The following is a 25589-nucleotide window of genomic DNA, read 5'->3' on the forward strand; positions in this document are numbered from 1 at the left end:
GTGATGATTTACCAAGCTCATCGTGAGCCTTTTCTGGTATTTCTTCAAGTAGGCAGTATTTATTGCAAACTTCAGCTTTGCAGTTTCAGAGGAATATGGTTTTTGAGTCTGTCAACCTTGAGAAACCTAATATGAATATACTTAGTTCCATATCCTCCTGGGTCTAGGTAGCAGCACATAGCCAGCAAATGCTCCATCTCCCTGTCTACCTTCATCTTAGGCAAGTGCTGCACATCTAGGCTTTGATGGAAGGGATCTCTTAGTGTTCTTGCCCCTCCTTCTCATGGAACACGTATCTGTGTTGCTTTTTGTGAAGAAGAGTAGCGGATGTCTACTTCGTTGCAATGCAGGATCCTGGGCCCAAGATTTCCTGCCTTCCCTCCAAGGGAATAAAATTTTGGCCAGTACCCCTCTCTGAGAGACAATGTGTCTTTGCCTGCAAGTCCTAGATGCAGGACTGCTTCCTGCCCCATCTTCCAGCAGCTGAAGGCTTTGGCTTTGGAGGATCAGTGGTCTGGGGAAATGTGTGACAGTTTCATGTCTACCCCCACTGATGATCACCACCTACAGCCTGCACAGCTGGATGCATGGCACTCTGGTCTCCTGCCTTGTTCTCAGGAATACCCCAAACAGATCTTTGCCAAAGAACATGCACGTGAGTACAATTTTGACTGATAGGCACTCTGATCTGTCCTTTGGTTCCCAGGTTTTAAAGAAAATCTTTCTAAAAACTCATTGAAGTTCCAGAATGCTATGGATCTTTGAGTTTTGTTATTGGCACGTCCATCCACCTCCTAATATAGAACAGAGCATGGTCGTCATTTTCAGAGATGACTGTCCTGTTTCTGTCATAGATTTTTTTCTCATGCTTCTGTGTCCTGGAAATTATTCAACTTGATTTATCCTCTTTGAATTTCAGCACCAATGGAGCAAAGCCCCGGGGTCCAGGACTGCTACCATGGTGATGGACAGAGTTATCGAGGTTCATTCTCCACCACTGTCACAGGAAGGACATGTCAGTCTTGGTCCTCTATGACACCACACTGGCATCAGAGGACCATAGAATACTACCCAAATGGGTACGTCTTTGAGTTTTCTCCCAAGAGAAACAGCTGCCCACTTAAATTTCTCCTGGAAGAGACATACTGCCAGCTAACATCTTATGACCACATTTCTCTCAGACCCAGAATGTTGGACAGAATGTCTCAGGCTTCTTGCTTTGGGCACAGGGTCTGAGAGGAGAGAAATGTCAGGCCAGCTGTTTTTTCTCATAGTTGACAGAAGCAGGAGGATACTTGGAGGTGGTGAGGTCTCATGAATAGGAGGCTCAGAAGAGCATATGACCATGTGCTTAGAAATAGCACCATTCTAAAATGCCCACTAAAGACCAGTGCAATAGTTCAACCAGGGAATTCTGTCATTCTAATCTCCAAGCCCTGGAGTGGAGGTTGTGTTTGCCATGTTTGTCTTGGGTAACAAGTGAAGGATATCTATATTGACATTGAGATCTTCCAATCACTTTCTCCTCTAACCTGTACAAACACACTGGGTTGTGAGAACAAGGTGTCTGAAAATCTATGTGTTGCCAGCACATGAGGAGCAAAAGTAGGATGGCAGCTAAGAGTCAGGAAGTGTAGAGATGCTGAAGAGTTACACATTCAGGAAGATGGACAGAAACCCAGGTCTGGCTATGCCAGCCTTTCCTCCATGAAGGACTATCAAATACATGAGAAAACTGTTTTCACAGGTTGGACAACAGATATGGTAGGCTTGAGAGAACTAAGAAAGGGAATCAAAGGAGATCAACCCCATCATTCACTTGTCGTCCTTCCTGGACACAGTGTTGGATTGCAGGACAAGTGGATGGAGCCCAGCTGACCACAGTAGTCTTGCTTAACTGAGGAGAGAGACTGGAGTCTGCGATGCCTCAGGCAGCTGATATGTTCTAGGCTGGCTAAGAATGAGAAGGGGTTTGTGGTGGAAAGGGGCTCTGGGAATACACACAGAAGTCTCTTCAAGTCTTTGGCTAAACACAAAGCTGAGTATGCACAGGGAGAGTTTCCACGAAGAAAGAACAATAAAGAAAAGCTACTTGGGAAAGAACAACTGCAGGGGAGCAGTGAGCTCAATGGAGATGACAGAGCTCACATAGCACTGGAGGATGTTTGAATTCTGACCACTCAGAGGAGAAACACCTCACTACATTTTGGGCTTTCAGTAGAGACCAAAGAAAGCTGTACTTTGGGATTGGGATCATCTTATTCCTAGAATCAAGGTGACTCCAGAAACACTCCAGCAACCCTTCTTCCAAGCCAGTCTAAAAGGATCCAAATGATCTCCAAGTAAATTAACTGCATTCCACAAGACAAAAACTCAACCCCTGCTTAGAGGCAAGGGACAAATACAAGTTGCTCAGTTATATGGCATTCCCATTGCATGACTTCTATTTAAAAATTTAATAGAAACACAAGAAGCTTTCACTGTGATACATAACTGGGAGAAAAATCACTCACCACAAACAAGCCCAGAAATGATAGAATTGATGACATTGGTGAGAACACTTAAAATGCACCTCTGAGAACTGTGTTTCAGGAAAATGTCAGCAAAAGCTGACTATGAGAGAAACAAAAGCAGAATAGCAGGAGAAAAGAAAAGAATTGAAAAGCCAAATGAAAATTAAAGAACTGAGAAAAGGTACACGTCTAATGAAGAACTCACTGGATGACCTTATCGTCACTTTAGATATTATGGTAGGAAAGGTGACCTAGAAAATAATTCAATAGGAGCTACACAGACCACAGGACAGACAGCCAAACCAACAGACAGGCACACAAACACACACAAAGACTGAACCCATTAATCAACAGAGCCTCAAGGGCATCTAGGAAAAATCCACACATTTAATATATGTTTTAGGCAAGTCACAGAAGAAGAAAAATATATTGTGACAGAAATTATACTTGAAGTGATGATAGCTCACAACATGCCAAATATCCAGAAAACAAGAAACTCATAGTCAAGAAGCTAAATGACTCAGGTATAGAATTTTAAAGAGCAAAACTCTATGATTTACTGGGATACATCATAGTTAAATTGCCGCAATTCAAAGCTAAGAAGAAAAAAGCGGGGTTCCTATGAACAAAAGCTTTGACAGCTGTTGATCTAAGACCACAGCTTAATAAGACCCAGCTTGCATATCTAAGCAAGGAAAAGCAAATAAGACACAAGGAAAGTGGATGGAAGGAAATAGTCCAAACCAATGACATTCAGTGGACAAGAAAATAGACCAACAAAGGAGTAAATCCATGAAACAGAAAGTTAGGTTCTTTGAAAAGATCCATATGATTGACCAAAGTCTGGCTAAACAGATGACAGACCAAGGAGGGAGCATATCCATCACCATCAGGAGTAACAGGAGAGAGGCACCATTGCTTAGCATCCTCTAGGTCTGAAAGCTGAGAAGTAGATATTGAGATCAACTGTATATAAATAAATTCATGAATGTAAATCATGTGGATGGATTCCTTAGGTAAACAACAAATCAGCAAATCAAACACTGAATAGATCATGCAGTTTTCTAGAGAGATATACAGAGAGCCTGACAGAGAAACGTTTGTATGTGCATAAAACAATCTACAAGACACACTTCAAAATCCCTCTCGGTTAATCCAGAGGAATGTATTTGGCAGAAGGTGGAAGGAGTGTATTCTGATCCTTTCTTGTACACATTGATGTTTTCTCTCAGTTTTCTTATAAAGCATAGATTACTTTGAATGTGTTACAATAAGAATAATAATCTGTCTTTGAAATGTTCACAGTTGTTTAGAAGTTGAGGACCATTTGTTTTGGGACTTTTAGTGAGAATATTTCAAATTCGCTTAACACTTTGTTACAACAAAACATAAAGGGTGCCAGGTAGTGTTGTTTCTTCTCTAATCTCTGGTGACCTGTATTGTTTTGGAATTTGCAGTGGCCTGACCAAGAACTACTGCAGGAATCCAGATGCTGAGATTCGCCCTTGGTGTTATACCATGGATCCCAGAGTCAGATGGGAGTACTGCAACCTGACACAATGTGTGGTGATGGAATCAAGTGTCCTTGCAACTCCCATGGTGGTCCCAGTTCCAAGCAGAGAGGTTCCTTCTGAAGAAGGTAAGAAGTCTGCGGTCAGACAACCATACCTTCGGACATTGGGATAAAAAGAGTTGCAAAATCTTTGTGATGCAGAAGCCTTCCATGCTGCACAGGAAGTCAAAGGTGAAGTCATGGGCAGCCAATGGGTAGGAAGCTTCAGTGCCTCCTCTGGGGGAACCAGAGTTGTGATGTTGAGTGCCATGTGAGGGATGGTGTCTTTAAAAGGGGCATAGACCCTCTAGGGCACTGGACTTACCACTCCCCTGTTATCAAACGAATCATATTACTGTCCCAGCCAAGATGGATATTCTAACATCCTGCCAAATTTGTGATGATTTACCAAGCTCCTAAACCTGTCCAGCCCTTTCTTCAAGTAGGCAGTGTTTATTGCAGTCTTCAGCTTTACCATTTTGGAGGAATGCCATTTTTGAGGCTGTTGTTCTTGAGAAACTTAACATGACTTCATTAGATCCGTATTGTCCTGAGTCTTTGAAGCAATACATAGCCACTGAATTCTTGATCTCCTAAGCCTACCTTCATCTTGGACAGGCCGTGCACACCTAGGATTTGAGGGAAGGGATTTTTCAGTGTTCTCGTCCCTCCTCCTCATGGAACATGTATCTCCATTGTTTTTTGATAAGAAGAGTAGTGGATGTCAGCTTTGTTGTCATGAGGGATCCTGGGCCCAAGATTCTCTGTCTCCCCTCCTAGGCTATAAAATTTTGGCCTGTACTACTCCTCCCTGAGAGGTAATGTGTCCTAGATGCAAGATCTTTTTCTGCCCCATATCCCAGAATCTGAAGGCTTTTGCTTTGGAGGAGCAGTGGTCTAGGAAAATGTGCAAGGGTTTCATGTATACCCCCCACTGACAGTCAATCACCACCTACAGCCTGCACAGCCTGATGCATGGCACCCTGATTTCCTGCCTTGTTCTCATGAACACCCAGAAGAGGTGTAAGCAAAAGACCATCACATGAGTGTAATTTTGAAGTATAGGCACTCTGATCTGTTTTATGTTTGTTCCTTTTTCAGTTTTCCAGGGTTGAATTGAAATATTTATGACTACTTATTAAATTTATAGAATCCTACGGGTCGGCCAGGCATGGTGGCTCAAGCCTGTAATCCCAGCACTTTGGGAGGCTGAGACGGGCAGATCATGAGGTCAGGAGATCGAGACCATCCTGGCTAACACGGTGAAACCCCGCCCCTACTAAAAAATACAAAAAAGCTAGCCGGGCAAGGTGGCAGTTGCCTGTAGTCCCAGCTACTCAGGAGGCTGAGGCAGGAGAATGGCATAAACCCGGGAGGCAGAGCTTGCAGTGAGCCGAGATCCGGCCACTGCACTCCAGCCTGGGTGACAGAGCGAGACTCCATCTCAAAAAATAAAAATAAAAAAAAAAGAATCCTATGAGTCTATTTGTATTCTTTATTCTACATTTCAATTTGCATGCTATTATAGAAGAGTGTAAATTGTTAATCCTCAGATTATTCCACTTTATGTGCCATAATTTTTTTTCACATGTTTCTCTTTTCTAGGCAATGCTGAGCTTGATTTTCTCTTTTAATTTCAGCACCAACTGAAAACAGCCCTGGGGTCCAGGACTGCTACCAAGGTGATGGACAGAGTTATCGAGGCACATTCTCCACCACTATCACAGGAAGAACATGTCAGTCTTGGTTGTCTATGACACCACATCGGCATCGGAGGATCCCATTACGCTATCCAAATGCGTATGTCTATCATGTTAGCCATAAAAGGAACAATAGTCAACTAAAATTTCTCTTAGCTGGCCCATGCTACAAACTCACTTCCTAGGTCCCAATTTCTCATAGACTCAGAGTTTGTAGCAAAATGTCTCAGGAACCTTCCTTTTGAGCAAAGAGTCTGAATGAAGAGAAATTTTAGGATTGCTATACTTCATAACAGTTTGATGGAAGCAGCAGGATATATGGAAGTGGTGAAGTCTCATTAATGTAAAGCTAAGGAGATCAAATGACCAAATGCTTAGACACAGTATCATTCCACAATGCCCACTAAATATCCATGCAGTCTTTCAACCATGCAATTCTATCATTCTATCCTCCATTCCCTGAAGTGAAGTTTGTGTTTGCCATTTTTGACATGGATCAGAAGTAACAAATTCAGGCTGGGTGCAATGGTTCAGGCCTGTAATCCCAGCACTTTGGGAGGCCAAGGCAGGCAGATCACCAGAGGTCAAGAGTTCGAGACCAGCCTGGCCAACATGGCAAAACCCCATCTCTACCAAAAGTACAAAAATTAGCCGGTCATGGTGGTGGGTACCTACAATTCCAGCTACTTGGGAGGCTGAGGCAGGAGAATCACTTGAGCCTGGGATTCAGAGTTTGCTGTGAGCCGAGAGCATGCCACTGCACTCCAGCCTGGGTGACAGAGCAAGACTCAATCTTAAAAAAAAAAAAAAAAGAAGAAGAAGAAGAAGAAGTAATTAGTGCATATATTTATGTATGAGTACTAACCTGTATGAATACACTGGGTTCTAAGCACCAGTTTTCTGAAGGGATATGGGTTGTCAGGAAGAGTAAAAGCAGGAATGCAGATGAAAGTCAGGAAGTAAACAGTTGCGGTGATTAAAATGGGCAGATACATGGACAAAAAATGCATGTCTGACAAGAACTGGCCTCTTGCCATAAGTGAGTATGAACAATATTGAAAAACTGTTTGCACATGTTGGACAGCAGACAGTACAACCTGAGATAATTTAGAAAGGGAAACAAATAAGATCAACCCCATAATCACTCTTCCTACACTTAAGGGCAAAGAGTTTTAACCAAAGCATTCCACAGCAGTCTTGCTAAACTGGGAAGAGAGACTGGAGTTTTGGTAACTAATAAAACTGAGATTTTCTAGGTTAGGTAATAATGAGAAAGTATTTGTGGAGAAAAGGAGCTCCAGGAATACACACAGAAGTCTCCTCAAGTCTCTGGCTAAATAGAAAGCTGTGTATGCACAGAAAGGTGTTCCAGAGAGAAAGGAGAATAAAGAGCAGCTACTGGGGAAAGAACAACTGCAGAGGAACAGTGAGCTCAATGAAGATGCCAGAGCTCACATAGCACTGGGAGGTATTTGAGCTCTGACCAGCCTGAGGAGAGACACCTCATTGAACATCTTGGGCATTCAGCAGAGACCCCAAAAAAGCCATACTTCAGGAGTAGAATTAATGCATTCCTAGAATAAAGTCTACTCCAGAAACACCCTAGAAAAGCTTAGAAACCAAGTCTAAAAAGATCCAGGTGATCTCCAAGTAAATTAATTTCCTGTCAGAAGAAAACATAACCTCTTCAGAGGTAAACAACATTAAATCTCTCAATTATATGGTATCCACAATGTGTCACATACATTTAAAAATTTGCTGAACATACAAAAAGCATTTAGTGTTGTCCATAACCAGGAGAAAAATCAGTCGATACAAATAGACCCCGAAATGATAAAAATAACAGAATTGGCAAGGAGATTTAAAATGTATGTATCATAATTGTGTTCAAGGATTTAAAGAAAGCAGGAACAAGAAATAAATAAATGAATAATATCAACAGAAAGAAAAATTGTAAAAGGACCAAATGGAAGTCAAGAACTAAAAAAAGAGACGTCTCTTTAATGAGAAAATCACTAGATGGCCTTATAATCATACTAGATAGTACAGATGATAAAGCTAACTAGAAAATATTAGGGTGGTACAAACCACAGCACACTCATACAAAGCCTGAGAAGATAAATAAGCAGAGCCTCAAGGACATTTATGAAAATATCAAAATATTTAATATATGTTTAAAGCAAGTCACAGAGGAGGGGAAAGAGATGTTGGAACAAAAAAAAAATACTTGAAGCAGTGATGGCTGATGACTTTCTAAATACGGAAAATATGATAAACTCACATAGTCAAGAAGCTCAATGGATCAGATATAGGATTTTAAAAAGTAAAACTGTATGATTTAGTTGGACACATCATACTTAAATTGTCCATAATCAAAGATAGAAAGTAAAATCTTATTTGAAGCCTGAGGAAAAAAGCATACCTTTACATAGAGTAACAGTGACACAAATGACTGATGCCTTCTCATCAGAAACAACACAAATCAGAAGCAATAGAATAACAGCTTTAGAGTGGTGAGAAGAAAAAAAGACCAAATCAGAAACAACAAACTGTCACATTTAGCGTAGTAAGAAGGAAAACAAGATCATATCAGAAACAACAAAATAACACCTGTAGAGTGGTAAGAAGAAGAAAAGATCAGGTCAGAAAAAATGAAATAACACTCTAAGAAGAAAAATAAAGATCAAGTCAGAAACAATGGAATAACACCTTTAGAGTGATAAGAAGGAAAAAAAAAACAGCAAACTTAAACGCTGTGCACAGCAAACAATCATTGAAAATGAATGTTATGTAAGTACATATTCTGTCATCCTAAAAACAAAGAACAAATAAAAGAATGTTTCATCAGCAGGATTGTGTAATAAAAGATGTGAAAGAATGCTATGTAAGTAGAAGAAAAATAATAAGAGGATTCTGAGAGGTTGGAGCAACATTCTTGGGTGGCATAAGGGGGAATGCATTCTCCAAGATTCCCCCAGTCTAGGGTCTTCACTTGTTGTGCCTCTTACTGCATTGTTTTCTGACTCCTCCATAGCCACTTGGCCCCTTCAGATCCCATAGTTTACCTAGCCGTCTCCCTTTATGCCTTGGGTCCCGCTGTTCTTTCAACTCATCACCCATTCCTTCAGTCCCAGAGTGGCTGCAGCCAGCAGAGGACGGACTGAGAGCAGGAGAGGAGGTCCTTCCCATGAACCAATCCTAGAGAACCAACATCCTGCCTGGGAGCTAGTTTTCCAGGGAAGCTTTTATAAGTCTTGTAGAGCCAAACCTCCTTGCTCTACCAGATACAGTATTTATAGTAATACTATTTTCATGATTATTTTATATTGCAAATGTAGAGCATTTATGCTACACTATGAGTAAATAGAGTAAGGGGGCTAGCATGGGAATTATGTAATCTTGGATGTCCTTTCTTCCTTGGGGAAATGTATTTGAGTTCCAACTTACCCATTACTATATAGTCCTATAGAGAGAGATACAAAGAGCTAGACAGACAGAGATACCTTTGTATGTGCATTTAAAAAATCTGAGATATATACTTCCAAATCTATGTCATTTATTCTGGAGGAAAGTATTTGGCAGAAGGTGAAAGGAGGATATTCTGATGCTTTCTTGTACAGACATGTATTATCTCAGTTTTTATAGAGAGCATATACTACTTTTGATGTTTTAAAATAAAAATTATAATCTGTGATGTGTCCACACTTGTTTATAAGTTGAAGTTGAAGACCATTTGTGCTTATGGCAATATTATTGTATGTATAATGGGAATATTTCAAAGGTACTTGCTAACACTTTGTTACAGCAAAACGTAGAGGGCGCTAAGTGCTCTTGAATCTTCTCCCATCTCTGGTAACCTGTATTGTTTTGAAATTTGCAGTGGCCTGACCAGGAACTATTGCAGAAATCCAGATGCTGAGATTCGCCCTTGGTGTTACACCATGGATCCCAGTGTCAGGTGGGAGTACTGCAACCTTACACAATGTCCAGTGACAGAATCAAGTGTCCTCACAACTCCCACGGTGGTCCCGGTTCCAAGCACAGAGGCTCCTTCTGAACAAGGTAAGACGTTTGTGATTAGACATCTATACACTGGGATAAAAAGCCATGGAAAATCTTACTGATGCAGACGCCTTCAGTGGTACACTGGAGGGTTGGTTGAGGGTCTGCTATGTGGAAGAAAGTGTCAGCGCCCTCTCTGGGGGATCCAGAGCTGTGATTTTTGGCACCCCATGAGGAGGCAGTGTCTTTAGGAAGGGCACAGTGTCTTTAGGAAGCGCACAGACCCTCCAGGGCACTGTACTTACTACTCCCCTGGTTATTAAGTGGGTCATTTCAGTGTCCTAGCCAAAATGGTTATTCTAACAACCTGCCAAATATGTGAAGATTTCCAAGCCAATAAGCCTTTCCGGTGATTTAAAATAGACCTTTTTCATTGCAATCCACAGTTCGCAGTCTCTTAAGAATGTTGCCTTTGAGTATGATATCCTATAGAAACCTAAGGAGACTGCATTATTTTTAATTGTCCTGGGGCTACACAGCAGGAGGTAACCAATGAATGGTCTCTCTCCCTGGCCTACCTCAGTCTTTCACAGGCTCTGTTCACATGGCTTTGAAGTTAGAGATTTCTAGGTGTTCTTGCCTCTTCTTCTCATGAAACTTGCGTCGGCAGTGAGTCTACAGAAGAAGAGGAAGAGAATTCTGCTTTGTTGCAATTCAGGATTCTGGGCACCAGAAGACTCCCTATCTCTCCTCCAAGGGAATAAGTTGTTTGTCTCTAACCCTCCTTGAGAAACAATGAGTCTTTGCCTGCACTCCTAAATGCAGGATGATTTCCTGCCCAAATATTCAGAAGGTTAAGGCTTTTGCTTTGGTATGAGCAATGGTCTAGGGAAATGTGGAAGGGTCTCATGCCTGCTCCTGACTGACCACCAGTTACCTCCTACAGCCTACACCAAGGAATGCATTGCATTCTGGTCTTCTGCCCTGTGGTTCTCATGAACACTCAGTAGAGATTCATAGGATGGAGCTGCACATGAATGTAATTTCCAGTGTCCAGCATTCTGCTCTGTTCTTTATCTTTAGATTTAAAAATAATGTTTCTTTGAACTTATTAAAATTCTAGAATACTATGACTCTATTGAGTCTTTTCACATCCTTTTGCTACTAGTAGAAAAAAGAATAGTAATAATTTTCAGAGGCTACTGTCCAGTTTGTGACATAAATTTTCTCCCATGTTTCTCTGCTCATGCAATTACTATGATGTCTTTTATTTTAATTTCAGCACCACCTGAGAAAAGCCCTGTGGTCCAGGATTGCTACCATGGTGATGGACAGAGTTATCGAGGCACATCCTCCACCACTGTCACAGGAAGGAACTGTCAATCTTGGTCATCTATGATACCACACTGGCATCAGAGGACCCCAGAAAACTACCCAAATGCGTATGTATTTGATTAAAACCATAAGAGGAGCAACAGCCAACTCAATTATTGGTTAGAAGAGCCATGCTTTAGGTTCACTTCCTAGGGACAAATTTCTCTTAGATTCACATTTTGGCAAAATGTCTCAGGACCTTTGCTTTTGAGCAAAGAGCCTAAGAGAAGAGAAATTTTAGGCCTGGTATATTTCCTAATAGTTTTATGGAAGGAGCAGAATATACGGAGGTGGTGAAGTCACATTCATGTAAAGCTCAGAAGATCAAATGACCACATGCTTAAATACAGTACCATTCTGCAATGCCCACTAAAAATCAATGTCATCTTTCACCCATGCAATTTTGTCATTCTAAACTTCAATTCCCGAAGGTTTGTTTGCCATTTTTGTCACGGGTAATAAGTAAAAAAAAAATTAAGACATATAGATATACACACACACACACCTGAATATTTATATATATGTCTGAATATTTATATACTTATGTACAAATTTTATATTTAAATTTTTGTATAAATTTATATATTTTAAATATTTTATTAAAAATTATATTGTTTCACTAAGTATGTCTATTTTTATATATTTTAACATAACATTTTAAATATTTATATGTAAATATTCAAGTATGTAACTGAATATTCATTTACACATAAACATATATATGTGTGTGTGTATATATACCCATATATATATGCACACATACATACCTGTATAAACACACTGGGTCTGAAGCACCAGTGGTCTGAAAGGACATGTGTTACCAGGACATGAAGAGCAAAAGCAGGAAGGCAGATGAGAGTCAGAAAGTACATAAAGGCTGAAAAGTAAAAGGGACAGGTATGTGGACAAAAAGCAGGTGTAAGCATAACAGTCTTTTGGAAGCAAATGACTATAAAATATATGAAAATACTGTTTTCACATGTTGCACAACAGACAGTAGTGTATTGAGATAATTTAGAACAGGAAACAAATGTGATCAACTCCATAAGTATTCTGTATTTCATCATGGATTGAAGGGCAAAGAGATGGAGCCCAAGCAGACCACAGCAGTCTTGATGAACTGAGAGACACTAGAATTTGGAATTACAAAGGCAGCTGGGATTTTCTACGCTTGGTAATAATAAGAAAGAATTTGTGGAGATAAAGAGCTACAGTCATGCACATAGAAGTCGCCTCAGTGTAATATAAACCTGCGTATGCACAGGGAATGATTCCACAATGAAAGCAGGACAAAGAACAGCTACTGGGGAAAGAACAACTACAAGGGAACAGTGAGTTCAATGGAGATTGCAGAGCTCACAAAGCACTGGGAGATATTTGAGTTCTTACCAGCTAGAGAAGAGACCTCATTGCAAATCTTGGGCATTCAGTAGAGACCCCAGAAAAGCCATTCTTTGGAAACAGAGTTGATGTATTTTAAGAGCAAAGTCTACTCCACAAAAATCCTAGCAAGATTGAAAAGCAAGTCAGAAACACCAAAATCATCTAAACATCAATTAGTTGCCCATCAGAAGAAAACTTAACCTCTTCATAGGTAAACAACAAAACCAAATTTCTCAGTTGTCTGGTATCCACAATATGTGACATAAATTTAAAAATTTACTAGACATGCAAAAAGCATTTAGTGTGATCCATAGCCAGGAGAAAAATCACTCAATACAAATAGACCCAGAAATGACAGAAATGATAGAATTAGCAAGAACATTTAAAATATACATATGATCATTTGTTCTTGTGATCAAATATCACAAGAGAGGAAAGAGATACTGGAAGAGAAAAAATGCCTGAAGCAATGACGACTGAAAACTTTCCAAATATGAAGAAAGTAAGAAGCTCACAGATTCAAGAAAATTAATCAATCAGAAATATGATTTTGAAAAGTAAAAATGTATGATTTACTTGGGCAAATCTTGGTTAAATTGTCTAAAATCAAAGATAGCAAGGAAAATTTTATAAGCCAGAGGAAAAAACATTGTTTATGTAGAGGAACAGTTACACAAATGACTGATGTCTTCTCATCAGAAACAATTAAAGTCAGAAACAATGAAGTAACATCTTTAAAGTAATAGAAAGAAGAAAAACCAGAGAGGTGAGGGATCATGGCAGACAGAAGGCAGGACTAGATTGCAGCTCTGGACAGAGCAGCATGTGGAGGCTTGTATTGTGGATTTTAGCCTGATATTGACTGTAAGAACAGACCAGCAATCCTGAGAGGACCCACAGACCCTGTGAAGGAAACAGACTGCTCCTGCAGGAGCCAGGAGACACCCCAAATACTGTGAGTGCCCCAACTGTAGAAATGGCAAAGGGGGGCCTTACTCCCTCAAACACACCCTCCAATTGGAGAAGCTGAAAGTCTGTTTGTGGGAGAAGTTCCCAACTTTACCTGGAGTTCAGTAAAATTAGAGAGCTGAGCCAAGTGAAATACAGGGGTAGAGGAAGGAGCAGAGAAGACCTGGGAGCTTGCTGGATCCCCAAGCAGCCCATTCCTGCCTGGCACCACAGGGATCCATCAGGAGGGTGGCCAGAGGAACAGAGGGTAAAACTCCACAGGGAGGACTGCTCTGTCTGAACTTTGTAACAATTCGAACAGGGGGAGAAGCCTACTGGCCAGAACTTGGGGGAGGGCATGAATCTGGCTTGCAGACTTCACAGGTGGGAGGACTAAAGCCCTTTTCTTTCATAGCTGGGAGGTAGAAAACCTCAGGCAAGTTTTCAAGCCTGACTTTCCCTCCGCCTGGAAACAGACTTGGGGCTGTTGGGGGGTGGGGGGCATGGTGGGAGTAAGACCAGCCCTTTGGTTTGCATGGGTACTGGGTGAGGCCTGTGACAGACAGCTTTCCTCCACTTCCCTGACAACCCATATGACTCAGCAGAGGCAGCCATAATCTTCCTAGGTGCACAACTCCAGTGACCTAGGAACCTCACCCCCATCCCCAAGAGAAGCTTCAGTAAGACACACCCAAGGAAAGTGCTGAGCTCAGACATACCTAGTCCCACCCCCAACTGATGGCCCTTCCCTACCCACCCTGGTAGCAGAAGACAAAGAGCATATAATCTTTGGAGTTCTGGGGCCCACCCACCTCTAGTCCCTCTCCACACTACTACAGCTGATGCAGGAGGCCAACCAGCACAAAAATATGGCTTTGAACCACCAAAGCTAGGAACCCCTATGGAGTCCATTGCACCCTCCACCACCTCCACCAGAACAGGTACTGGTATCCACAGCTGAGAGACCCATAGATGGTTCACATCACAGGACTCTGTGCAGATAACCCCCAGTACCAGCCCAGAGCTGGGTAGACTCACTAGGTGGCAAGACCCAGAAGAGAGGCAACAATCACTGCAGTTCAGCTCACAGGAAGCCACATCCACAGGAAAAGGGGCAGAGTACTACATCAAGGGAACATCCTGTGGGACAAAAACATCTGAACAACAGCCTTCAGTCCTAGACCTTCCTTCTGACCAGTCTACCCAAATGAGAAGGAACCAGAAAACCAACCCTGGTAATATGACAAAACAAGGCTCATCACACCCCTAGAAATCACACTAGTTCACCAGCAATTAATCCAAACCAAGAAGAAATCCCTGATTTACCTGAAAAATAATTCAGGAGATTAGTTATTAAGCTAATCAGGGAGGGAGCAGAGAAAGGCAAAGTCCAATGCAAGGAAATTAAAAAAAAAAATGATGCAAGAAGTAAAGGGTGAAATATTCAACAAAATAGATAGCTTAATTTAAAAAACAATAAAAAATTTAGGACACTTTGGACATACTTCTGGAAATGCATAATGCTCTGGAAAGTCTCAGCAATAGAATTGAACAAGTAGAAAAGATAAATTCAGAGCTCAAAGACAAAGTCTTCAAATTAACCCAATCCAACAAAGACAAAGAAAAAAGGATAGGAAAATATGAACAAAGCCTCCAAGACATCTGGGATTATGTTAAATGACCAAATATAAGAATAATCATGGCTCCCAAGGAAGAAGACGATACTAAAAACTTGGAAAACGTATTTGGGGATATAATAGGAAGACTTACCTGGCCTTGCTGGACACCTAGACATGCAAATACAAGAAACACAAAGAACATGTAAATACAAGCACATGTAAATACAAAGAACACCTGGGAAATTCATCACAAGAAGATCTTCGCCTAGGCACATTCTCATCAGGTTATGCAAAGTTAAGACGAAGGCAAGAATCTTAAGAGCTGTAAGACAGAAGCACCAGGTAACCTATAAAGGAAGCCCTATCAGATTAACAACAAATTTCTCAGCAGAAACCCTACAAGCTATAACGGATTGGGGCCCTATCATCAGCCTCCTCAAACAAAACAATTATCAGCCAAGAATTTTGTATCCAGCAAAAGTAAGCATCATATATGAAGGAAAGTTACAGTCATTTTGGACAAACAAGTGCTAAGAAAATTCACCATTACCAAGTCACCACTAGAAGAACTGCTAAAAGGAGCTCGAAATCTTGAAGCAAATCCTAGAAACACATAAAAATGGAACCTCTTTAAAGCATAAATCACACAAGACCTATACAACAAAAGTACAAGTTAAAAAGCAAAAACAAAAAACAAAACCGAAGTATGGAGGCAACAAAGAATATGATGAATGCAATGGTACCTCACATTTCAATACTAAAATTGAATCTAAATGGCCTAAATGCTCCACTTAAAAATTCAGAAAGAGTCAATGGCTGGCAAGATGGCTGAATAGGAACAGCTCCGGTCTGTAGCTCCCTGTGAGATCAACACAGAGGGTGAGTGATTTCTGCATTTCCAACCAAGGTACCCGGCTCATCTCATTGGGACTGGTTAGACAGTGGGTGCAGCCCACAGAGGGTGAGCTGAAGCAGGGTGGGGCCTCACCTCACCTGGGAAGTGGAAGGGGTCGGGGAACTCCCTTCCCTAGCCAAGGGAAGCTGTGAGGGACTGTGCCGTGAGGACCAGTGCATTCCAGCACAAATACTATGCTTTTCCCATGGTCTTCACAACCCGTAGACCAGGAGATTCCCTGGGGTGCCTACACCACTAGGACCCTGGATTTCAAGCCCAAAACTGGGCTGGCGTTTGGGCAGACACTGAGCTAGCTTCAGGAGATTTTTTTCATGCCCCAGTGGTCCCTGGAATGCCAGCAAGACAGAACCATTCACTCCCCTGAAAAAACGGCTGAAGCCAGGGAGATAAGTGGTCTTGCTCAGTGGATCCCACCCCCATGAAGCCCAGCAAGCTAAGCTCCACTGGCTTGAAATTCTTGCTGCCAGCACAGCAGTCTGAAATTGACCTGGGACACTCAAGCTTGGTGGGAGGAGGGGTGTCCACAATTACCGGGGTTTGAGTAGGAGGTTTTCCCTTCACAGTGTAAGCAAAGCCACTAGGAAGTTTGAACTGGGCAGAGTGCACTGCAGCTTGGCAAAGCCACTGTAGCAAGACTGCCTCTCTAGATTCCTCCTCTCTGGGCAGGGCATCTCTGAAGGAAAGGCAGCAGCCCCAATCAGAAGTTTATAGACAAAGCTCCCATCTCCCTGGGACAGCAACTAGAGGAAGGGTTGGCTGTGGGTGCAGCTTCAGCAGACTTAAAGTTTCCTGCCTGCCAGCTCTGAAAAGAGCAGTTGATCTCCCAGCACAGCATTAGAGCTCTGATAAGGGACAGGCTACCTCCTCAAGTGGGTCCCAGCTTCAGAAGGTAATAGCAAGCTCCTCTAAGCTAAAGGAGCATGTTCTAACACAATGCAAGGAAGCTAAGAACCTTGAAGAAAGGTTAGAAGGATTGCCAACTAGAGTAAGCAATTTAGAGAAGAACATAAATGACCTTTTGGAGCTGAAAAACACAGCACAAAAACTTCATGACACATACACAAGTATCAATAGCAAAATCAATCGAGTGGAAGAAAGGATATCAGAGATTGAAGATCAAGTTAATGAAGTAAAGCGTGAAGACAAGATTAGAGAATAAAGAATGAGAAGGAATGAACAAATCCTCCAAGAAATACGGGACTATGTGAAAAGACTGAACCTATGTTTGATTGCAGTACCTGAAAGTGACGAGGAGAATGGAACCAAGTTGGAAAACACTCTTCAGGATATTATCCAGGAGAACTTCCCCAACCTAGCAAGACAGGACAACATTCAAATTCAGGAAATACAGAAAACGCCACAAAGATACTCCTCGAGAAGAGCAACCTCAAGACACACAATCATCAGATTCACCAAGGTTGAAATGAAGGAAAAAGATGTTAAGGGCAGCCAGAGAGAAAGTCTGGGTTACCCACAAAGGGAACCCAATAAGACTAACAGTGGATCTTCCTGCAGAAACCCTACAAGCCAGAAGAGAGTGGGGGGGCAATATTCAACATCCTTTTTTTGTTATTATTATACTTGTAGTTCTAGGGTACATGTGCACAAGATGTAGGTTTGTTACAAATGTATACGTGTGCCATGTTGGTGTGCTGCAATCATTAACTCGTCATTTACATTAGTTATATCTCCTAATGCTATCCCTCCCCCCTCCTCCCACCCCATGACAGGCCCCAGTGTGTGATATTCCCCACTCTGTGTTCAAGTGTTCTCATTGTTCGATTCCCACCTATGAGTGAGAACATGCAGTGTTTGGTTTTCTGTCCTTGCGATAGTTTGCTCAGAATGATGGTTTCCAGCTTCATACATGTCCCTACAAAGGACATGAACTCATCCTATTTTATGGCTGTATAGTATTCCATGGTGTATATGTGCCACATTTTCTTAATCCAGTCTACAATTGATGGACATTTCGGTTGATTCCAAGTCTTTGCTATTGTGAATAGTGCCGCAATAAACATTCATGTGCATGTGCCTTTATAGCAGCATGATTTATAATCCATTGGGTATATACCCAGTAATGGGATGGCTGGGTCAAGTGGTATTTCTAGTTCTAGATCCTTGAGGAATTGCCACACTGTCTTCCACAATGGTTGAACTGGTTTACAGTCCCACCAACAGTGTGAAAGTGTTCCTATTTCTCCACATCCTCTCCAGCACCTGTTGTTTCCTGACTTTTTAATGATCGCCATTCTAACTGGTGTGAGTTGGTATCTCATTGTGGTTTTGATTTCCATTTCTCTGATGGCCAGTGATGATGAGCATTTTTTCATGTGTCTGTTGGCTGCATAAATGTCTTCTTTTGAGAAGTGTCTGTTCATATCCTTTGCCCACTTTTTGATGGGGTTGTTTGATTTTTTTCTTGTAAATTTGTTTATGCTTTTTGTAGATTCTGGATATTAGCCCTTTGTCAGATGGGTAGGTTGTAAAATTTTTCTCCCATTCTGCAGGTTACTTGTTTACTCTGATGGTAGTTTCTTTTGCTGTGCAGAAGCTCTTCAGTTTAATTAGATCCCTTTTGCCAATTGCTTTTGGTGTTTTAGACGTGAAGTCCTTGCCCATGCCTATGTCCTGAATGGTATTGCCTAGGTTTTCTTCTAGGGTTTTTATGGTTTTCGGTCTAACATTTAAGACTTTAATCCATCTTGAATTAATTTTTGTATGAGTTGTAAGGAAGGAATACAGTTTCAGCTTTCTACATATGGCTAGCCAGTTTTCCCAGCACCATTTATTAAATAGGGAATCCTTTCCCCATTTCTTGTTTTTGTCAGGTTTGTCAAAGATCAGATAGTTGCAGATGTGTGGTATTATTTCTGAGGGTTCTGTTCTGTTCCATTGGTCTATATCTCTGTTTTGGTACCAGTACCAAGCTGTTTGGGTTAATGTAGTCTCGTAGTATAGTTTGAAGTCGGGTAGTATGATACCTCCAGCTTTGTTCTTTTGGCTTAGGATTGTCTTGGCAATGTGGACTCTTTTTTGGTTCCATATGAACTTTAAAGTAGTTTTTTCCAATTCTGTGAAGAAAGTCATTGGTAGCTTGATGGGGATGGCATTGAATCCATAAATTACCTTAGGCAATATGGCCATTTTCATGACACTGTTTCTTCCTATCCATGAGCATGGAATGTTCTTCCATTTGTTTGTGTCCTCTTTTATTTCGTTGAGCAGTGGTTTGTAGTTCTCCTTGAAGAGGACCTTCACATCCCTTTAAGTTGGATTCCTAGGTATTTTATTCTCTTTGAAGCAATTGTGAATGGGAGTATAGATTCTGGATATTAGCCCTTTGTCAGATGGGTACATTGTAAAAATTTTCTTCCATTCTGTAGGTTGCCTGTTCACTCTGATGGTAGTTTCTTTTGCTGTGCAGAAGCTCTTTAGTTTAATTAGATCCCATTTGTCAACTTTGGCTTTTGTTGCCATTGCTTTTGGTGTTTTAGTCATGATTTGACTGTTTATCTGTTATTGGTGTATAGGAATGCTTGTGATTTTTGCACATTGATTTTGTATCCTGAGACTTTGCTGAAGTTGCTTCTCAGCTTAAGATTTTGGGCTGAGACAATGGGGTTTTCTAAATATACAGTCATGTCATCTGCAGAGACAATTTGACTTCCTCTTTTCCTAATTGAATACCTTTTATTTCTTTCTCCTGCCTGATTGCCCTGGCCAGAACTTTCAATACTATGTTGAATAGGAGTGGTGAGAGAAGGCATCCCTGTCTCATGCCAGTTTTCAAAGGGAATGCTTCCAGTTTTTGCACATTCAATATGATATTGGCGGTGGGTTTGTCATAAATAGCTCTTATTATTTTGAGATATGTCCCATCAATACCTAGTTTATTGAGAGTTTTTAGCAAGGAAGGCTGTTGAATTTTGTTGAAGGCCTTTGCTACATCTATTGAGATAATCATGTGGTTTTTGTCTTTGGTTCTGTTTATATGATAAATTACATTTATTGATTTGCCTATGTTGAACCAGCGTTGCATCCCAGGGATGAAGCCAATTTGAACATGGAGGGTAAGCTTCTTGATGTGTTGCTGGATTTGGTTTGCCAGTATTTTATTGAGAATTTTCGTATCGATGTTCATCAGGGATATTGGTCTAAAATTCTCTTATTTTGTTGGGTATCTGCCAGGCTTTGGTATCAGGATGATGCTGGCCTCATAAAATGAGTTTGGGAGGATTCCCTCTTTTTATATTGATTGGAATAGTTTCAGAAGAATTGGTACCAGCTCCTCTTTGTACCTCTAGTAGAATTTGGCTGTGAATCTTTCCAGTCCTGGACTTTTTATGGTTGGTAGGCTCTTAATTATTGCCTCACTTTCAGAGCCTGTTATTGGTCTATTCAAGGATTCAGCTTCTTCGTGGTTTAGTCTTGGGAGGGTGTATGTGTCCAGGAATGTATCCATTTCTTCTAGATTTTCTAGTTTATTTGCGTAGAGGTGTTTATAGTATTCTCTGATGGTAGTTTGTATTTCTGTGGGATCGGTGGTGATATCCCCTTTATCATTTTTTATTGCATCTATTTGATTCTTCTCTCTTTTCTTCTTTATTAGTCTTGCTAGCGATCTGTCAATTTTGTTGATCTTTTAAAAAAAATCAGCTCCTGGATTCATTGATTTTTTGAAGGGCTTTTTATGTCTCTATCTCCTTCAGTTTTGCTCTGATCTTAGTTATTTCTTGCCTTCTGTTAGCTTTTGAATGTGTTTGCTCTTGCTTCTCTAGTTCTAATTGTGATGTTAGGGTGTCAATTTTAGATCTTTCCTGCTTTCTCTTGTGGGCATTTGGTGCTATAAATTTTCCTCTACCCACTGCTTTAAATGTGTCCAAGAGATTCTGGTATGTTGTATCTTTGTTCTCATTGGTTTCAAAAAACATCTTTATTTCTGCCTTCATTTTGTTATGTACCCAGTACACATTCAGGAGCAGGTTGTTCAGTTTCCATGCATTTGAGCAGTTTTGAGTGAGTTTATTAATCCTGAGTTCTAGTTTGATTGCACTTTGGTCTGAGAGACAATTTGTTATAATTTCTGTTCTTTTACATTTGCTGAGGAATGCTTTATTTCCAACTAAGTGGTCAATTTTGGAATAAGTGTGATGTGGTGATGAGAAGAATGTATATTCCATTGATTTGGGGTAGAGTTCTGTAGATGTCTATTAGGTCTGCTTGGTGCAGAACTGTGTTCAATTCCGGGATATCTTTGTTAACTTTCTGTCTCATTGATCTGTCTAATGTTGACAGTGGGGTGTTAAAGTCTCCCATTATTATTGTGTGGGAATCTAATTCTCTTTGTAGGTCTCTAAGGACTTGCTTTATGAATCTGGGTGCTCCTGTATTGGGTGCATATATATTTAGGATTGTTAGTTCTTCTTGTTGAATTGATCCCTTTACCATTATCTAATGGCCTTCTTTGTCTCTTTGGATCTTTATTGATTTAAAGTGTTTTATCAGAGAATAGGATTGTGACCCCTGCATTTTTTTTGTTTTCCATTTGCTTGGTAGAACTTCCTCCATCCCTTTATTTTGAGCCTATGTGTGTCTCTACACCTGAGACGGGTCTCCTGAATACAGCACAGTGATGAGTCTTGACTCTTTATCCAATTTGCCAGTCTGTGTCTTTTAATTGGAGCATTTAGCCCATTTACATTTAAGGTTAATATTGTTATATGTGAATTAGATTCTGTCATTATGATGTTAGCTGGTTATTTTGCTCATTCATTGATGCAGTTTCTTCCTAGCATTGATGGTCTTTACAATTTGGCATGTTTTTGCAGTGACTGGAACGGGTTGTTCCTTTCCATGTTTAGTGCTTCCTTCAGGAGCTTTTGTAAGGCAGGCCTAGTGGTGACAAAGTCTTTCAGCTTTTGCTTGTCTGTAGAGGATTTTATTTCACCTTCACTTATGAAGTTAGTTTGGCTGGATATGAAATTCTGGGTTGAAAATTCTTTCTTTAAGAATGTTGAATATTGGCCCCCACTCTCTTCTGGCTTGTAGAGTTTCTGCCGAGTGATCCGCTGTTAGTCTGATGGGCTTCCCTTTGTGGGTAACCCGACCTTTCTCTCTGGCTGCCCTTAACATTTTTTCCTTCATTTCAACTATTGTAAATCTGACAATTATGTGTCTTGGAGTTGCTCTTCCCGAGGAGTATCTTTGTGGCATTTTCTGTATTTCCTGAATTTGAATGTTGGCCTGTCTTGGTAGGTTGGGGAAGTTCTCCTGGATAATATCCTGAAGAGTGTTTTCCAACTTGGTTCCATTCTCCCTGTCACTTTCAGGTACACCAGTCAGACAAAGATTTGGTCTTTTCACATAGTCCCATATATCCTGGGGGATTTGTTTATTTCTTTTTACTCTTTTTTCTCTAAACTTCTCTTCTTGCTTCACTTCATTCATTTGCTCTTCAGTCATTGATACCCTTTCTTCCACTTGATCGAATCAGCTACTGAAGCTTGTGCATGCGTCACGTAGTGCCATGGTTTTCAGTTCCATCAGGTCCTTTAAGGTCTTCTCTACATTGTTTATTCTAGTTAGCCATTCGTCTAGTCTTTTTTCAAGGTTTTTAGCTTCTTTGGGATGGGTTCGAACATCCTCCTTTAGCTCAGAGAAGTTTGTTATTACCGATAGTCTGAAGCCTTCTTCTCTCAACTCTTCAAAGTCATTCTCCATCCAGCTTTGTTCTGTTGCTGGTGAGGAACTGCATTCCTTTGGAAGAAAAGAGGTGCTCTCATATTTAGAATTTTCAGCTTTTCGGCTCTGGTTTCTCCCCATCTTTGTGGTTTTATCTACCATTGGTTCTTGATGATGGTGACATACAGATGGGGTTTTGATGTGGATGTCCTTTCTATTTGTTAGTTTTCCTTCTAACAGTCAGGACCCTCAGCTGCAGGTCTGTGGGAGTTTGCTGGAGGTCCACTCCAGACCCTGTTTGCCTGGGTATCACCAGTGCAGGCTGCAGAACAGCAAATATTGCAGAATGGCAAATGTTGCTGCCTGATCCTTCCTCTGGAAACTTCATCTCAGAGGGGCACCCGGCTGTATGAGGTGTCAGTCAGCCCCTACTGGGAGGTGTCTCCCAGTTAGGCTACTCAGGGGTCAGAGACCCACTTGAAGAGATAGTCTGTCTGTTCTCAGATCTCAAACTCCATGCTGGGAGAACCACTACTCTCTTCCAAACTGTCAGACAGGGACGTTTAAGTGTGCAGAGGTTTCTGCTGCCTTTTGTTTGGCTATGCCCTGCCCTCAGAGGTGGAGTCTACAGAGGCAGGCAGGCCTTCTTGAGCTGTGTTGTGCTCCACCCATTTCGAGATTCCCGGCCACTTTGTTTACCTACTCAAGCCTCAGCAATGACACACCCCCTCCCAAAGCCTTGCTGCTGCCTTGCAGTTCAATCTCAGACTGCTGTGCTAGCAGTGAGTGAGGCTCCATGGGTGTGGGACCATCCAAGCCAGGCACAGGATATAATCTCCTGGTGTGCTGTTTGCTAAGACCATTGGAAAGGCACAGTATTAGGGTGGGAGTGTCCCCATTTTCCAGGTACATCTGTCACGGCTTCTATTGGCTAGGAAAGGGAATTCCCCAACCCCCTGTGCTTCTCAGGTGAGACAATGTCCTGCCCTGCTTCAGCTCATGCTCTGTGGACTGCATCCACTGTCTGACAAACCCCAGTGAGATGAACCCAGTACCTTAGTTGGAAATACAGAAATCACCCGTCTCTGTGTCGCTCACGCTGGGAGCTGTGGACTGGAGCTGTTCCTATTCAGCCATCTTGGAACCTCCCCTTTCTCGTGATCACAAGATCCCACAATAGGCTATCTGCAGGCTGAGGAGCAAAGAGAGTCAGTCTGAATTCCAAAACTGAAGAAATTGGAGTCCGATGTTCAAGGGCAGGAAACATCCACACCGAAGAAAGATGTAGAATATTCAGCGTTCTTCAAGAAAATAATTTTCAACACAGAATTTCATATCCAGCCAAACTAAACTTTATAAGCAAAAGAGAAGTAAAACCCTTTAGAAATAAGCAAATGCTGAGGAATTTTGTCACCACCAGGCCTGCCTTACACGAGCACTTCAGGCCTGCCTGAAGAAAGCACTAAATATGGAAAGGAAAAGCCAGTACCAGACACTGCAAAAACATACCAAATTGTAAACACCATCAACACTATAAAGAAACTTCATCAACTAATGGGCAAAATAACCAGCTAGCATCATAATGACAGGATCAAATTCACACATAACAATATTAACCTTATGTATAAATGGGCTAAATGCCCCAATTAAAAGACCCAGACTGGGAAATTGAATAAAGGGTCAAGACCCATTGTTGTGCTGTATTCAGAAGACCCATCTAAGGTGAAAAGACATATATGGGCTCAAAATAAAGAAATGAAGGAATATTTACCAAGCAAATGGAAAGAAAATAAAAAGGGAGCTGCAATCCTAGTCTCTGATGAAGCAGACTTTAAACCATCAAAGATCAAAAGAGACAAAGAAGGGCAATACATAATGGTAAAAGGATGAGTGCAACAAGAAGATCTCACTGTCCTAATTATATATGCACGCAATACAGGAGCACTCAAATTCATAAAGCAAGTTCTTAGAAACCTACAAAGAGACTTAGACTTCCACACAAAAATAGTGGGAGTTTTTAACACCCCACAGCCAATATTAGATCAATGTGACAGAAAATTAACAAGGATATTCAGGACTTGAACTCAGTTCTGGACCAACCTGACCTAATAGATATCTACAGAACTCACCACCCCAAATCAACAGAATATACATTCTTCTCAGCACCACATCACACTTAGTCTAAAATTGACCACATAATTGGAAGTAAAACACTCCTCAGCAAATGCCAAAGAACAGAAATCATAACAAATAGTCTCTCACACCAAAGTGCAATCAAACTAGAACTCAGGATTAATAAACTCACTCAAAACCACACAACTACATGGAAACTGAACAACCTGCTCCTGAATTACTACTGGGTAAATAACAAAATTAAGGCAGAAATAAATAAGTTCTTTGAAACCAATAAGAACAAAGACACAATGTGCCAGAATCTCTGGGACACATTTAAATCATTGTTTAGAGGGAAATTTATAGCACTAAATGCCCACAGGAGAAAGTGGGAAAGATCTAAAATCAACACCCTAACATCACAATTAAAAGAACTAGAGAAGCAAGAGCAAACAAATACAAAAGCTAGCAGAAGACAAGAAATAACTAAGATCAGAGCAGAACTGAAGGGGATAAAGACACAAAAAAAACCCTTTAAAAAATCAATAAATCCAGGAGCTGGTTTTTTGAAAAGATTAACAAAATAAATAGAACACTAGCCAGACTAATAAAGAAGAAAATAGAGAAGAATCAAATAGGCACAATAAAGAATAATAAAGGGGATATCACCACTGATGCCACAGAAATACAAACTACCATCAGAGAATACTTTAAACACCTCTAGGCAAATAAAATAGAACATCTAAAAGAAATGGATAAATTCCTGGATGCATACACCCTCCCAAG

At 41.0% G+C, this 25589-nt stretch overlaps 1 protein-coding gene across 12 annotated transcripts in view; it reads left to right on the plus strand.

Annotated features, from left to right (window-relative positions):
- Positions 1–25589, plus strand: part of LPA (lipoprotein(a)) — a 185552-nt gene that overhangs the window by 126980 nt on the left and 32983 nt on the right. For all 12 annotated transcript variants that reach the window (XR_013416145.1, XM_077999211.1, XM_077999216.1 and 9 more), the window contains 5 exons: positions 920–1079; positions 3971–4152; positions 5706–5865; positions 9646–9827; positions 11050–11209. Coding sequence is in view for 11 of the 12 variants with exons in the window: in XM_077999211.1 (XP_077855337.1) it covers positions 920–1079; positions 3971–4152; positions 5706–5865; positions 9646–9827; positions 11050–11209 (844 nt within the window). In the remaining variant the exon portion in view is untranslated. The remainder of the gene's footprint in view (positions 1–919; positions 1080–3970; positions 4153–5705; positions 5866–9645; positions 9828–11049; positions 11210–25589) is intronic.

The sequence above is a fragment of the Macaca mulatta genome, chromosome 4, assembly GCF_049350105.2.
Source record: "Macaca mulatta isolate MMU2019108-1 chromosome 4, T2T-MMU8v2.0, whole genome shotgun sequence".
Taxonomy (NCBI): Eukaryota; Metazoa; Chordata; class Mammalia; order Primates; family Cercopithecidae; genus Macaca; species Macaca mulatta.